This window comes from Toxoplasma gondii, chromosome XII (genome assembly GCF_000006565.2).
Source record: "Toxoplasma gondii ME49 chromosome XII, whole genome shotgun sequence".
NCBI classification, from domain to species: Eukaryota; Apicomplexa; class Conoidasida; order Eucoccidiorida; family Sarcocystidae; genus Toxoplasma; species Toxoplasma gondii.
In genome coordinates this window covers 2,668,982-2,681,960 of record NC_031480.1, presented here as the reverse complement: position 1 = coordinate 2,681,960, position 12,979 = coordinate 2,668,982, and the positions used below count along the sequence as shown (strand labels likewise).

Below are 12,979 nucleotides of genomic sequence, written 5' to 3'. Positions count from 1 at the left end.
ACCTTTTTTCTCGACTGTCGCGACAGCGAAGCGGGGAACTGAAAACGCAGAGAAGTGAAAGTCGGATTTGCGCATGCAGCGGCACTAGTGAGAGGCTAGACTTTCGTTTCGGAGCACTCGGTTGCCTGCCAAGTTGTATGTGCAGAGGCTGTCGCGTCTGTGCGAGACGCCCCAAGCGAGGCACGTAGAAAGCGCAATTCCGACCGCGCCTGGCGTTGAGAACGACAAAGGAATGCCTCCGGCTTCCTTTTTCGGCGCCACTGAAGTCGCCGTGTCTGCCCGGTAGCGGCTAAGAGCATTACGGGCGCCAAGCCCTCAAACTGCGTTGGGTGGAGACACTGCACCACAAAGAGACACCGCTGCGTGTTGCATGCAGTTAGGAAAGAAGAGACTTTCGTATGGAGCCGCCTGGACCCTCACAGAGTCTCGCAGTGCCCGCAGCAGCTTCTGCTCAGAACCCCCTGCAGGATTGATTGCACATGTCTCGTCTACGAAACACGGATTTCTTGAAAAGTACCATCTCTGTTCACATTCCTCGACGTGGAGGGGGACCTGCCCCCTCGACTTTCGGATTCGCGGTCGAAGCAATCCCGTCTAGACCACAAAATCTCAGCCTTCGCAGTCCCCGAGCTCGCCCGCCTACTGCGCCGCGGCGACGTCAGTGATCTGTCCGCTGAAGAGGACGTAGTCGTCGCTGCCGTCTTGCTTTCCCGAGGCCGGAGTGTAGCGAATCTGAAAGGCGAAGGGTCTGTCGATCGTCACGTTCACGATCTTCGGCTCGGCCATGGCCATGCGCAGCATCATGCCCATGGCCGTTGCGGCGGTCGCCACAGTCCCGTTCTCGTCTACGTCGATGTCCGCTGCATGGAGGAAAGACGAGACGACCAGGTCACGGTTTCCAGTGATCTTGGAGAAGTCCGCAGAATTCACGTCGAACATGCTTTTGATTCCGAGCACCTCGCTGAACACCGGAATCAGGTCTTCCCGGTTCGCCGCAGAGCTCAGCTTGAACTTGGGCATCGTCAGACGCACTTGCTTTCCCCACATAGCCTCGGCAGTCTCTTCGCTCCGCATCTCCCGCACAAGAGACTCGATGTACGCTACGCCTGCGCGGAAAGAGTACACGAAAAAACACGCGGCGGATATGGCCGAAAACAACTCTAAGGGGGAAACTCCCCATGAAAGGACGAGTTTCACGAGTCGACCTTCCCGAGAGGTTGTCCGGATGGACAGGAATAAAACTGCGACTCCAGCAAATGAAATTCTCCCACACACCAAAGGATTTAGAGTATAAACACACTCGAAAGTGAACCTACTGCAAAAAAAGCATCCAAACCGGAAACCGTATGTAATCTACGTGTATATTTATTTATGGAAATACATTTGAATATACACGCATTTCTTTGTATGATATATATATACATATATATATATATATATGGAACAGCTGCATTTTGTGTGTTTCTAGGAGTGGTTGGACCTTCTTTCCCTCAGTCGGCGGCGCCATCCTGGCGACCTCGTGCCCTCGTCGTTGTTTCGTCCCTGTCGTCTCACTGTGCTTCTGCGTTGCGGTAACTTTTGATTTCTTACCTAGTTCGGCGCTCTTTTTCTTGTCGAAAAGCGTGGCGAGGTGGTGCGAGTCTCGGGGCTGAATGATGTACATTGCGGTGTTGGGGTCTGAATAGGGCAGCGCAATGGCGACGACGTTTTCGTCCACCTTGACAGCAAGTGGCGAGTCCTTCAGGGTTGTGTGCATCATGCTGACTTGCTGCTCCACGTGCTTGCCGTTTACCAGCGCGTGGAAAGTTCCAGTGTCAGTTCGGTGCTTGGGAAACTGCTTAGCCCAACTGCACTTGAAGTACATTGCACTGACGAGGACGAGCTTGGTGTTCGGGTTGACGTCTTGCGCCGTCACGAGTTGTTTGATGTGTTCGTGCGTCTGCTTAGAGACGAAGCCGTTAATTTCCTCAACTGCAGCCGCGGTGTCTGCGAAATCGAGTGTTTTGGCCTCAGTTTCGCCCGCAGATTCAGTTTTGAGGACGCTCGCGTACTTCCGGAACTGCGGGTTGCCTTCGAAGTCCTGGTGGACATACACCCGAGACCCCACGGCGAGCTGGGGAGCAGCTTCCGGGGAAAAGCCCTCTTGATCGAGCTTCGGGACGGCAGGCAGGGAGGAAAGTTTGAGGAAGTTGTGCATTTCGCGCAGCGTCGGACCACTTGCGCCGCGCATGGCCATCGCGAACACAAGCAAGACCGAGAACGGCGACATCACAAAGTTCCCGTCTCTGCCTTGCGCGCGTTTGCGGGCAGCCATCGCGCGCTGCAGCTCGGCCGCGGGAGTCGACATGGACGCCATTTCGTCAGACTTTTCGGGTTTCTTGCCCGAGAAAAAGGAAGCGAGACCCTCTAAGAAGTTTGACATTGTTGGTGCAATATAGAGCAAATTCACGGGCGAACAAGCGATGCGTGGCGCTGGGAACGCTGGAGAAAAATGCCAGGGAAAAGACCGCGCTGCGTCGCGCGTCGCTAAACCGAAAAACAGGGAACGTTTTTCGCCTACCTGGAAACGATGGAGCTGAACAAAATAGTTTACTAAAGGAAAACAAGTCGAGCAAAACTGGCGAGCTCCTCAAACGCAGCTCAAAACATAAATAAAATGGGGCGTCTCGTCGGTCTATGCGAACCGTAAAAAGCTACCCTCACGAGCGTGGAGCTCACCGCGGGAGCGACTCGTCGCCTAGCCGACATGCACAATAGGGTCTTTCAGATCCCCTGGTGCTCCCCGTCCGCCAGCGACACCGCTGTTTAGCAAGCCTTTTGGGGCATAGTGGAGCCCCGTCTCTGCATTTCGCACAAACTCTACCAGGGTTTCCTTAAATGAATGGTAGTGTTCCCTCCAGTCCTCCGGCGAAGGATCGGTGTCGTCTCCGTCTCCCGACAGAGAACTGGCCTCCCGGGCTCTCCTCCCACCATTTGCCACTGCCCGAAAGACGTCAAAAGTCAAGTTGTACCGACTGTGTCGGCTTAAAAACGAACGGGTGTTCCGGAAAGAAATAGAATCGATGGCCGCGAATGCAAGGCTCTCTACATGTCGTTTGCTTGCGCATTAAACCTAGCGCCGCGCCCACTTGAGATGCTTCGATGCGGCTCTTGCCGTTCTGTCTCGTCCTGCACAATTGTGCCGACAACCTTTAGTAACACCGGTCCTCCTCAATTGCACCCAGTTACAGAACAGTTTCACTTATCTGGTTCACCCCGTCGAATTCGGTTTTCATTTTGTTTTTCCATGCACGCGAGAAAGAAAAGAGCTTGGCAGCGAAACAGCGCGGTGGAACGGGACCGCGAAAAAGACTCACTGAGCCATCGAGAGACAGACACACCGCGACAGAACAGAATGCCAGCGAGGCTGTGTAGTGCCTTGGAATGAAACCCCCACCTCAATCATGCAGAGAACGATCCGAGACCTTTTCACCATAGAAAAAGCACCTGTAGAGGTTTCTGCGTATAACTTTCTGGTCTGCTAGAAGCGCCGATGAAGGGACCTCCTGGGGGGAAGAACTTCACGGTCGATTCGCGTGCCAACGCGGGATGATGTGGCGTACCCCCCAGGTTCGGAAATCTACATGTTTTTTACTGTCGCAGCACGCGGAGAGAGAAATTCCATTTACCGCGTCAAACTCCGAACGGTTGTCAAAAGAACGCGCCTGACTAACTGGTGTCGCTGAGAGTCCGGACGTTCTTATACCTTGACTGCATGCACGTAGAAAGCACGCAGAGAGTCTCCACGAAGCTGCCTCAAATAGCTGCGAAAATTTTCTCGAACTCGCACAAAGGACCTCGCAGACAGCCAGTGGCTTCTGGTGGCTTATATCCCCGGAGGAATCCCTCCGATTTCTCCACAAGCAAAGTTTCACGCTCCTACCCGGTGCCGGAGAGATGTCCATACTCGCGGGGAGTTGTTAGCGCGAGTGCCGTATGTTTTTCCCTCAAAACTCGTCGTCACTGTGGTTCCGCGATGACGACGTTTTCTGGAAGCTGCAAGACGCCTTCTCCTTCTCCTCTTCGCGAGGCCGAGGGCGAGACGAAGGCTACTTTCTCCTGTGCGAAGCTCGCTGCTGTTCCTCGAACTCCGGCGCAAGACAACACGGAGCACGGGGATCTTTTAGGAGCTTCAGACGGAGAGGAAGAGCACCTCGTGAAACGTACAGAGGCCCTCGAAGATGACTCCGATGTGGACGTCGCTCTTGAGGCTCTGCGCTTCTCTGTGTGCACCAAAACGACACAGAGACAGGGAAAGACCCCGGCATGTGGTGCTGAGGCGAGTGCCGGAGAATGTGAAAAGCGCCTGCAAAAGGTAGTTGACAAGAAGGCGTTTTCTGGACAACAGGTGCTGCCTCTCGAGGAGTTCTTGAAAATCTCTCAAACAAAAACGGACGAACCTCGGAAGCGCGTCAGTCGAACAGACATCTACAGACGCGGCCGGGTACCCTGGCAAGGCAACGTCCAACCGGCCTCGCCTCCCGAGGACTCTGCTTCGTCTTTTCCTTCTTCTGCCTCTTCGTCTTGTTCTGTGCCGTTGTCTGAGGTTCGAGATGCTTTTGTTCTGGACGGAGTCTTCTCGGCTGCGGAGTGCGAGTGGCTTCGCCGCCGCGTCGAGGAAGGCCCGAAATTCACGTACTGGGACTCCACGGGCACAGCCAACTCCAAATACAGAAGCGCCTATACAGTGGAAATTGACCATGCTGCTCTGGCGGATGTTATCTGGGTACCGTTCTCCATACACAGATGTTCATCCAAATACAGATATACATGCATATACATATTTGTATGTATGTGTATATGGGTGCAAGTGTAGACAGGTGCTCGTTGATGGGAGTAGTTGCTTGGAAATGTTTGTACGCGTCTAGTTCTCGTGTGTCAAAGCGACTGCAGAGGTCCACTGAGTGTGCTTGCAATCCAAAATCTAAATAGAAACCGTCATATCTCTGTCCATTTTTATTTTCGCGTTTTGTCTTTGGTCACTTCTTCGCCTTGTGCATCGTCCACTCTTGTCGGCCCTGTCTCCTGAAAAGTGATCCTTCTTCTCCATTTCAGGTCTCTCATGTGCTTTCTCCGGTTCTTGACTCGCCTGGTTAGCGTTTAAGGTTCAGAACGTTTTCCTGTGTTGTGGGCAGGAGAGAATCAAAGACTGGGTGATTCCCGAGGTGACGATCGAGGAAGACGACGAAGAGCGCGGCGAACGCGATCTTGTCGGAGAGTGGATTGCATGCGGAGTCAATCCTCACCTGCTATTTGCGAAGTTCGTCTCCAGAGTTTTTCTCTGCGCTTGCTCCACCCTCTCTCTTTGCTTCTCTGCCTCTAGGTCTCTCTCGTTTCTAGGTCTCTGTCGTCTTCTCTCTCTTTCGAGTGCTCTCTGTTTCTGCCGGTGTCTCTTTTTCATCCGTTCATGACCTTTCTCCTTTTCTTTCGTCTTCCTCACAGATACACAGATGGCGCTCACTTCGGACCCCACTCCGACGGCTGCTCAGCTGCGGATTTCAACACGCGGACGCTGTGGCCGACCGTTCTCTATTTAAATGACGTTGAGGGCAAGTCAACATTCCGTGAATTCTTTTCACGAATTCTTTTCTCTTTTCCCCTTTGCTGTGGGACTGCTCTTCGCGTTCTGAACAGGTCTTTCGATACACGCGACACAAGATCCTGTTATGTTTGCGTTCCGTGGTGACAGAGAGCGGATGTAAAGACACTTCGCGTGTCTTTTGTCAATAAGTCTTCTCATAGGGAAGACGAAGAAAACACTGGGGTGCTGCTGCGTCTCCGTCGCGTTTCTCTACCCAAGACGCCACGGAAAAGGCAAAGGCATTGCTCACCTGCCTTTGCCGTGACGGAGACACAACGGCCAGCAGGGGATGTATGTTCTCAGCAGACGAAGGAAGCGCTTTTCCTTTTTCTCCAGAGAAAAGAGCAAGTTCCCCTGCCGACTTTTGAGTCGAGTGCTCACCCTGATAAGATGGACGAAAAGAGCCCTTCCTGTTCTCTGTTGTTTCCACTGACAGATGGAGGCGAAACGCTGGTCATTGACAATGCACAAAAGACACATCCGATGGTTATAGATGAAGCAGGAAGGTAAGAAGCCTCCTGCTAGTGTTGTCTCGTTCCATTGATAGAGAAGAAAACATGTCGTGTTGTGTCAAAGGCGAATGTTCGTTAATTGCATCCTGTGTATTGTAGTTTTCCACTGGCGTTCTTATATATATGCATATATATGTTGGTTTTCCGTCGTCAGACGCGTTTGACGGTCTACCTATTTGCGGTGAACTTCACAAAGAGGTTAATTTTTCGATCTGTCCACTATGCATCAGTCCACCCACATCTCTTATTGATGTGCCTGCATGTGTTCGGTGCTTGTCTTCGCATACACATTGAGGAGTTCTTTGCGGTGTGTATTTTTCTTGGCAGTTTCCTTCTTTCTGTCCGAATTTCCTCTCCGTAGCGTATCCCTATAGTTCCTGTGATGTGTTCAACTTTTTTTTTCGATCAGGCACACGGCCGATCCTCAATTTATCGTCGACTCCGTAGAGGCGCTCGCGGGGCGGATGCTTTTTTTTTATCATACTCAGGTGGGCACGACGTCGCACATCTTCCCACTTCGTATTTCTTGAGATATGTTTTGCGTTTGTTCGAGTTCTCTGCGTCCTTCTTTCATGTCACGTGTATTCTTTGCGGTCGCCACTTGAGTGCTGACAAGCAGAATAGATTATCCTTGCCCCGTTTCATACATAGGTGAAGACTCTTCTGCATTTACAGGCGGCGTGTGAGGAGACAGTGAGACAATCAGGTCTGGGAAAATGATCGCGTGTGGACGCACATAAACCGAGGCTCACGGTGCATGCACGCATGCAGGGGAAAATCCGTGTACACATGCCTGCGCTGTTGTCGGAGTATCTTGGTTTTCTCTTGGGTCAATCTATGATACTGTCAGTCACACGCCTAGGGAAGTGTACAAGAATAGAGCGCTTTGCCGGAGTTTTTTATTTACCTCACATTTTTGCAGATAATAGTGACAACGGAAAGTGCTGTCTCTTGTATTGACGCATGTATGACTGCCTTTTCATTCTGCGTTGTGTCAGATGCACGAAGGGCGCCGTGTCGGACCAGGGGCTTCCAAGTTCATCATTCGGACAGATGTTCTGTACAGGCGAAAAGTAAGGTTCTTTTATCCATCATGTGTCTTCACTGGCGAATGGCGGGAATCATTTGATGGATTCTTTTGACCCATGCCGAAGCTATGATACTTGATTTTTGCGAATGCTACGTCAACGTCGTCTGCTGGCTACCTGTAGCCTCAATACAATTCATTCGGTCGCTTAAAGAAAGGGTGTTGTGGACGCGTTTCCGTCATTCCGACAAGTTGTGTTTCCAAAGGTTCCCCCCTTCTCTGTCACCTTTGTTTTACATAAAATAGGTGATGGGGGTTACAGAGTCGGCTATTTTTGTGAGGTCGGCATGCGCCATCGTCTAACCTTCGTACGCGTGTTCTTCCGATTTCCTGTCTGCGCAGATACCTCTTTTGACTACGCCGAAAGATCAGGAGGCATTTGCACTGTGGCAGCGGGCAGAGCTGCTTGCGGAAGAGGGCCAGGCAGACGAGGCCGCCGTCCTCTTTAGAAAAAGTATCAAGCTTTCCCCCGACTTGGCTGCCATCTACGGAATGGCGTAACTGACAGCATACTGAACACGATTCAGTTTCTCCCGCGATTTGCCGAGGAAGGCAACAAAAAATAGCGGGGTGGCTCTCCCCTGTTTACCTTTTCGTAGCGAGTTGAACCACTCCCCTTCTGAATGCAGTATGAAACCCCCGACCTACGAAATTCACGGAGAACAAAAACGTGACTAGCAGGGTGTTTTGTGGAGAAACGTTTTGGGAATGCCCTGGAACTGAACAAGGAAAAAGCTTTAGTGCCCGTCAATGTAACTAAAGGTGTCGACTTTCGCTGCCACACATGCCTAGAGCAGCGAGGCTGCGAATGCAGACAGAACATTGGTGAATACCGCTTCTTTCGACTTGCAGGCGAGAACCCGAGGCAAGAGAGAGATATAGGTATCGAGGTTGTGGAAAAGTGCACACTCGGTCGGTTTTTGCTTTACTCAGTGAGGACCTATCTCCCAGAAGTGGCAAAGCGAAACACTGACAAATGCCATGCGTCACGAAGTCATGTCAAAAACAAAATCCCCCGTGCCGCGTCCAGGTATCGAGTAACACGCAAATTTTCTAGTCCAACCGTGGAAAAAGAGTAATGGTCTTCAAAAGTGATGTTGTTTCTCTCGCTGCAGTGCTTGGTTAGCGTTCGGAACGATCGCGTCAGGTTCTTGCTTTCTTCGTGGGAAATGTTCGATATCCCAATGGCGACTGGCAGAGAGCGGGCAAACGGAGGGTTGAGGGTGCAGCTGGTAAAGTTCACATCACATCTTGAGAGGAGGACGGTTCAGAAAAATCATTTTTGAGGCTCGTAAAACATATAAGAAGCCCATGTGCACCGGCTGTGTGTTGCCTCACTCACCCTTAACGTGTATATGGAAACAGCGATGCCGTGATCTTTAACGACGACGCGTTGGGGAACTGCAGAAAACCTCAAACGCATACAGCGGAAGTAGGATGTTCCTCCATTGCTCAAATGAGATGAAACTGGTAGTTTTCAGGGTACGCAATTGTTGCCCTGGGCTATTAGTTTCAGTTTGACTCTGTTTGCGAAGGACAGACTGAGCTGAAAACTAGTGCGACAAAGAACCGCGTTTGTTGGTCGTTCAGTGTTCTTCTAAATGGGATGTGTCAGCTGACGGGACGTCATCCACGAAAACCCGACAATCTTGAGGTGGCGGTAAAGGCTAGGAGCTCTGGTGCTATCACTCTTTGTATGGGCAGCCTCTCTAGTTGCTGGATGATACAGAAGCACAGGAATCTGGCAGTCACCAGGGACTGCTGAGCTGCAGTTGGTAAGGCCGAGTGGTCACACGGTGCGCACGTGAATGGGGCAATTTGAAGGATTATGCACGCATTCAAGCGGGGACTGAATAATCTTGCTTGGCATTCAGCGGTAGATCCAACGTAAAAAAAGGGCTAGATGCTTTCCGCATTTTCGGGGCACGCCACAAGTCAGACAGTAGAATTCGGCCAGTCCACTTCGTTTGGTTTCGAACATCAGGACATTGTTGCCTCATCTCTTCCCGAGAACCTTGCCGTGGGGCGACAGTGAAACTTGATGCTGTCACTTGCATCGTGAGTAAGGCAGGTCCGGTTCCTCGCATTCTTCAGGAAGCTTCTGTACCGGCTTCCGGAGGGGCAGCAGCAAGCGTCGGTTCCGCTTGTAACTGAGACGAGAGATAGTCAAGGATTACAGCAATACACTTGACAACAAGGGGGTAATAGCGAACGAAGTTTCCGCATCTGGAGAGTCGATTCGCGGACTTCCTCTGCGTCCAGTATTATAGAAGGTTTGTAGACGAATGTGTGTTTCGAAGGCCACAGCTTGAAATATGTCATGCGGTTTCTGTGTTTAGTTTTACACTCTGAGTAGACAACAACCAGTGTGAAATAGGAATTTCCGAAGGGCATTCAGTGAGCTTCCAGCCCCGTTCTAATCTCAGTTTTTGGCTAGAAGGACATCTCTAGGTATGGCCACTCCAGCCGTCCATTACTCCTTCCGACTGTGAGCGATCCGGCACATTTAAGGAACCCTTGTCTGATGCACGCTCAGCGTCTGTCAAGTACTCTGCCGTTTGTGCTAGCAACCGACAATGGGAAAAGATGCGTTTCGTTGTTACTGTAGCGCGTCGTGCCCTGGGAGATACAACAACAGAATAGTGTCGCAGTGAGTCGTGGCTTTTCACGTTAGCATAACACCGACTCGGCGTCGCGGGGCCACAGGACGCAGCCTGACGCTCCCTTTGGACTTGTAGGAATGACGTTTCAAAAAGAGCAGGCAAAGCTTACGTATAAATCCGTCGCGTTTCTTAGATCTTTGTGCTTCTATCCAGAAGAATCCCAGTCACTTTTAGCTGGTCTCAAACTGTTTAGCCTAGCTGTAGATGGCAGTATGTCCATGCATCTAGCGGAATCGCTTTGGGGCTTCTGTTGGGGCTGAAAGGTCTTAGCGTGCAGTTTCTCTGGCCAGTACGAGAGGCAACCGCGGTCTAAAAACTGAAGAGAGGATGAGGAGTTTGCATTACCTAGGGTGGAACAAGCTTTCGAAGCGTGTGACACGCGTCGATAAACGTAGCGGTGACAGAAGCTGGCGCCTCCGAAGACGCGAAGTGCCAAACCTATCTCTTTAAGTTTCTGTCAGTCTCCGGCCTCACTTCGTCGGAGGCCTGGAGAGTTCAAGATTTAGGAAAAAGCGGCCTCACCGATGATAGACAGAGGGTAAGGGGCAACTGTTTCCAAGCTTTTCCAGACACACGGACGGAACAATAAAGTAAAGTAACTGGTGCAAAGAGTTTTGAAATCGCTTCCCTCTCCGCAGTGACTTGCGTGTGTCTGTATCGCATTGTTTCGCCATCTGAAGAGCACGGGTTACCAGCATCGATCAGAAAGACCGTTTTGGCGTTGTTCCACCACGAATTCGTTCTCACTCGCTCCACACGGCAGCGTTCCTCTGTCTTATTCGTTAGCTGCTTGGGGGCTTCTCTCTACGGCGGAGCGCCCGAACGCCCTGCATACCCTGCCGCAGTATCATGGCCTCTCAATAATCGACGCAGCGAAAGAGAGCCTTGCCACGGCTTCAATCATGTCGTATTTCTCTGCTCGCGGGCCGGCGAAGACGCTCCCCTTTACTCCTCCCCATGGGCTTCCACCAGCTCCGCTTTCAGCTCCCAGCCAGAGGGCCGTTCCCCCCGGTTCCAAGGGCATCCTTGTGCGCCCGATGGGCGTTGTCAGAGCTCGTCAAAATCTAACTAGTGTCCTTCCCGGCAGCCCTGCAATACAGCCGCTTACCTGGGCGGGTGGCCGCGGGGAGGACGGCGAGGTTCTTCCGCAGGCTTCTCCTTCGGCGCCCACACAGCGCCCAAGCACTTCCGTCGTCCCAGCAGTTACATCAAGGCCTGCCGCACCATGTCCCTCGGCCTATGGTCCGGGCAGTCCAGGCGCTACCGAATTGTCCGGGGGCACAAACGCCACTGCACTCGTGAGAGCTGGGACGATACAGGAACTCAGCGCTCACCAGAGCGGGAAGCACTTTGACGTTTCGCCTCCCGTGCCTCTTCAGGAGGGAAACCATTTTGCTCGGTTCTACGTGTTTGACTGGGACAATACACTCTGCCCGACCGACTGGCTGTCGGAATTGTACGGCCAAAATGGGTCGAATCTTTATATGAGCAAGAAGCCATGCCCCGCGCTGAGCTCCCCCGTCCTAAAGTCCAAGATGGACTTGCTGCAGAACAGTGTGCGGACGCTGCTGTTAAAGTGCAAGGAAAAGGGAGAAGTTGCCATCATGTCCAACGCCACGAGCGTCGGACTCATCAAAACTCTCCGACTCCTGCCCGTCATCCACAGAACTGTGAATGAGCTACGTGAGTGCACCAGGACTCCCGCAACTGCCTCTGTAGTAAAACGTTAGCCGAAGCAGCAAGTAATCATCTTCTATCGAAGGAGGTTTTACTTGGAAAGTTGCGCGGAAACGAAATGGCATTCGAATGGCCGTAAACAAGAACCAGTGTACACATACGCAATTGCTGACATGATGCGCTCGGCAAGGGAAAAACTAGTCCCTTGTGCCTACTTGATTGGCAGTTTAAATTGGCCACCACAGAACTTAGGATGGATTACGACTTCCGCCAGGGCAACAAGATGATGGCGATCACTGAAAAAATCGATATGGTGACCTGGAGTGACACCCAGAGCCACGAAATGGTTCTGAGACACCCTCAAATCGGGTTTCGTTTCATATGCTGGCAAACAAACATTGGCAGAAGAAATGGTGGGAGCGACGCGTTTTACCTTTCCTGAGATCTGTATGACTATAGGACTGGCTGGCGGTTTCTGATTCTTTTCAGCGCTTGCTACTCCAGGTAGTATTACACTCGCAGACAGAACGACAACCTGGTTGGCTGCCCGCACTGTGGTTTCCTTCGTTGCCAGGCATTGCTGTAGTCTCTGCTCGGGACATGTGTGAGCCGCACGGCCTTCCGTTGGAGGACTGGAAGGACACAGCTCTCGTCCAGATGCTGCTCGATTTCGCAGGACGGCATGCTAACCAAAAGCTCTCAGTTATGACAATCGGTACGGAAGCTACAATGAGAGGCAGCACACTCCTCGCGACAAAGATATTCGACCGGGGGCTACCTTTCTCTTTGGGCCACAAGGATCTTGTTTATGAAGTCGCTCGTACGTTTGTAGTGCACTGTTTGTTTTTGCGGATGATACCGTGCCCCCTCTTCATCCATTCACGTCTTCGTTCCCCTGTGGTGCTCCGGGCTTCGCCGCAGTTGTATCTTGAGTCTCTCTGTAGGACAGGGAGGCGCCTTCCGCTTTTGCTGCGGACTAAGACGCCCTTGCAGCGCAATGTATTGCGCCTTTTGCTCCACGCATGCAGGTGACCAGGACTTTGAGCACATTGCCCTTCACAATGCTTCAGAGTATCTTCAATCGCAGTTCGGCCGGGATTCTCACCCGAAATGCATCAAATACGTGGAGTCGCCGACCATTGACATTGTCACTAAGCAGACTGCAATATTCATCGAGCTGCTCGACCAGTTTGCGGACGACGAGAGCGGCACCTACCTCATGGAACAAGACAGCGCGATGATCGACTACAGACGTCTGGCGCTCTGAAACCGAAGGCACGAGAGGGACTTTGGGAATGTCTTTCCGCTTCTCCCTTTGTTCCCAGGGTCAAATCCAGCGAGCCTACTCCTAATGCAGTTTTAGTGGACCCGCAGGCATAAACTCACACAAGGGGAAAGGGTCTTTTCAGTGGGCCGCAGG

At 51.9% G+C, this 12,979-nt stretch overlaps 3 protein-coding genes across 3 annotated transcripts; 2 read left to right on the top strand and 1 right to left on the bottom strand.

Moving 5' to 3' along the window:
- Positions 1-283: 283 nt before the first annotated feature.
- On the bottom strand, positions 284-2,667 carry TGME49_246130 (serpin (serine proteinase inhibitor) superfamily protein). Its single transcript, XM_002366980.1, has 2 exons — positions 1,591-2,667; positions 284-1,106 (listed from the first exon to the last, which is right to left on the bottom strand). The coding sequence occupies exons 1-2, from the start codon at positions 2,420-2,422 to the stop codon at positions 640-642; spliced, it is 1,299 nt and encodes a 432-aa protein (XP_002367021.1). The 5' UTR covers positions 2,423-2,667; the 3' UTR covers positions 284-639.
- A 520-nt stretch (positions 2,668-3,187) lies between these two features.
- TGME49_246120 (tetratricopeptide repeat-containing protein) lies at positions 3,188-8,692 on the top strand. The gene is made up of 7 exons (XM_018780771.1): positions 3,188-4,765; positions 5,175-5,299; positions 5,482-5,588; positions 6,057-6,126; positions 6,542-6,620; positions 7,131-7,205; positions 7,562-8,692. Exons 1-7 carry the CDS (start codon positions 3,755-3,757, stop codon positions 7,718-7,720), a joined length of 1,626 nt encoding a protein of 541 aa, XP_018634909.1. The 5' UTR covers positions 3,188-3,754; the 3' UTR covers positions 7,721-8,692.
- Positions 8,693-10,527: 1,835 nt separating this feature from the next.
- Positions 10,528-12,954, top strand: TGME49_246110 (hypothetical protein). The gene is made up of 3 exons (XM_002366978.2): positions 10,528-11,565; positions 12,134-12,274; positions 12,588-12,954. The coding sequence occupies exons 1-3, from the start codon at positions 10,785-10,787 to the stop codon at positions 12,824-12,826; spliced, it is 1,161 nt and encodes a 386-aa protein (XP_002367019.1). The 5' UTR covers positions 10,528-10,784; the 3' UTR covers positions 12,827-12,954.
- The last annotated feature ends 25 nt before the right edge of the window (positions 12,955-12,979 follow it).

Bases quoted from the DNA above. Each gene is read 5' to 3' on its own strand.
- TGME49_246130 (XM_002366980.1), bottom strand. From the start codon at position 2,422: ATGTCAAACTTCTTAGAGGGTCTCGCTTCCTTTTTCTCGGGCAAGAAA. The intron at 1,107-1,590 runs GTAAGAAATCAA...CTTTCCGCGCAG, and splicing joins GAAAAAGAGCGCCGAACTAG to GCGTAGCGTACATCGAGTCT.
- TGME49_246120 (XM_018780771.1), top strand. From the start codon at position 3,755: ATGCACGTAGAAAGCACGCAGAGAGTCTCCACGAAGCTGCCTCAAATA. The intron at 5,300-5,481 runs GTTCGTCTCCAG...TCTTCCTCACAG, and splicing joins CCTCACCTGCTATTTGCGAA to ATACACAGATGGCGCTCACT. The intron at 7,206-7,561 runs GTAAGGTTCTTT...CTGTCTGCGCAG, and splicing joins ATGTTCTGTACAGGCGAAAA to ATACCTCTTTTGACTACGCC.
- TGME49_246110 (XM_002366978.2), top strand. From the start codon at position 10,785: ATGTCGTATTTCTCTGCTCGCGGGCCGGCGAAGACGCTCCCCTTTACT. The intron at 11,566-12,133 runs GTGAGTGCACCA...CTTCGTTGCCAG, and splicing joins CAGAACTGTGAATGAGCTAC to GCATTGCTGTAGTCTCTGCT. The intron at 12,275-12,587 runs GTACGGAAGCTA...CCACGCATGCAG, and splicing joins GCTCTCAGTTATGACAATCG to GTGACCAGGACTTTGAGCAC.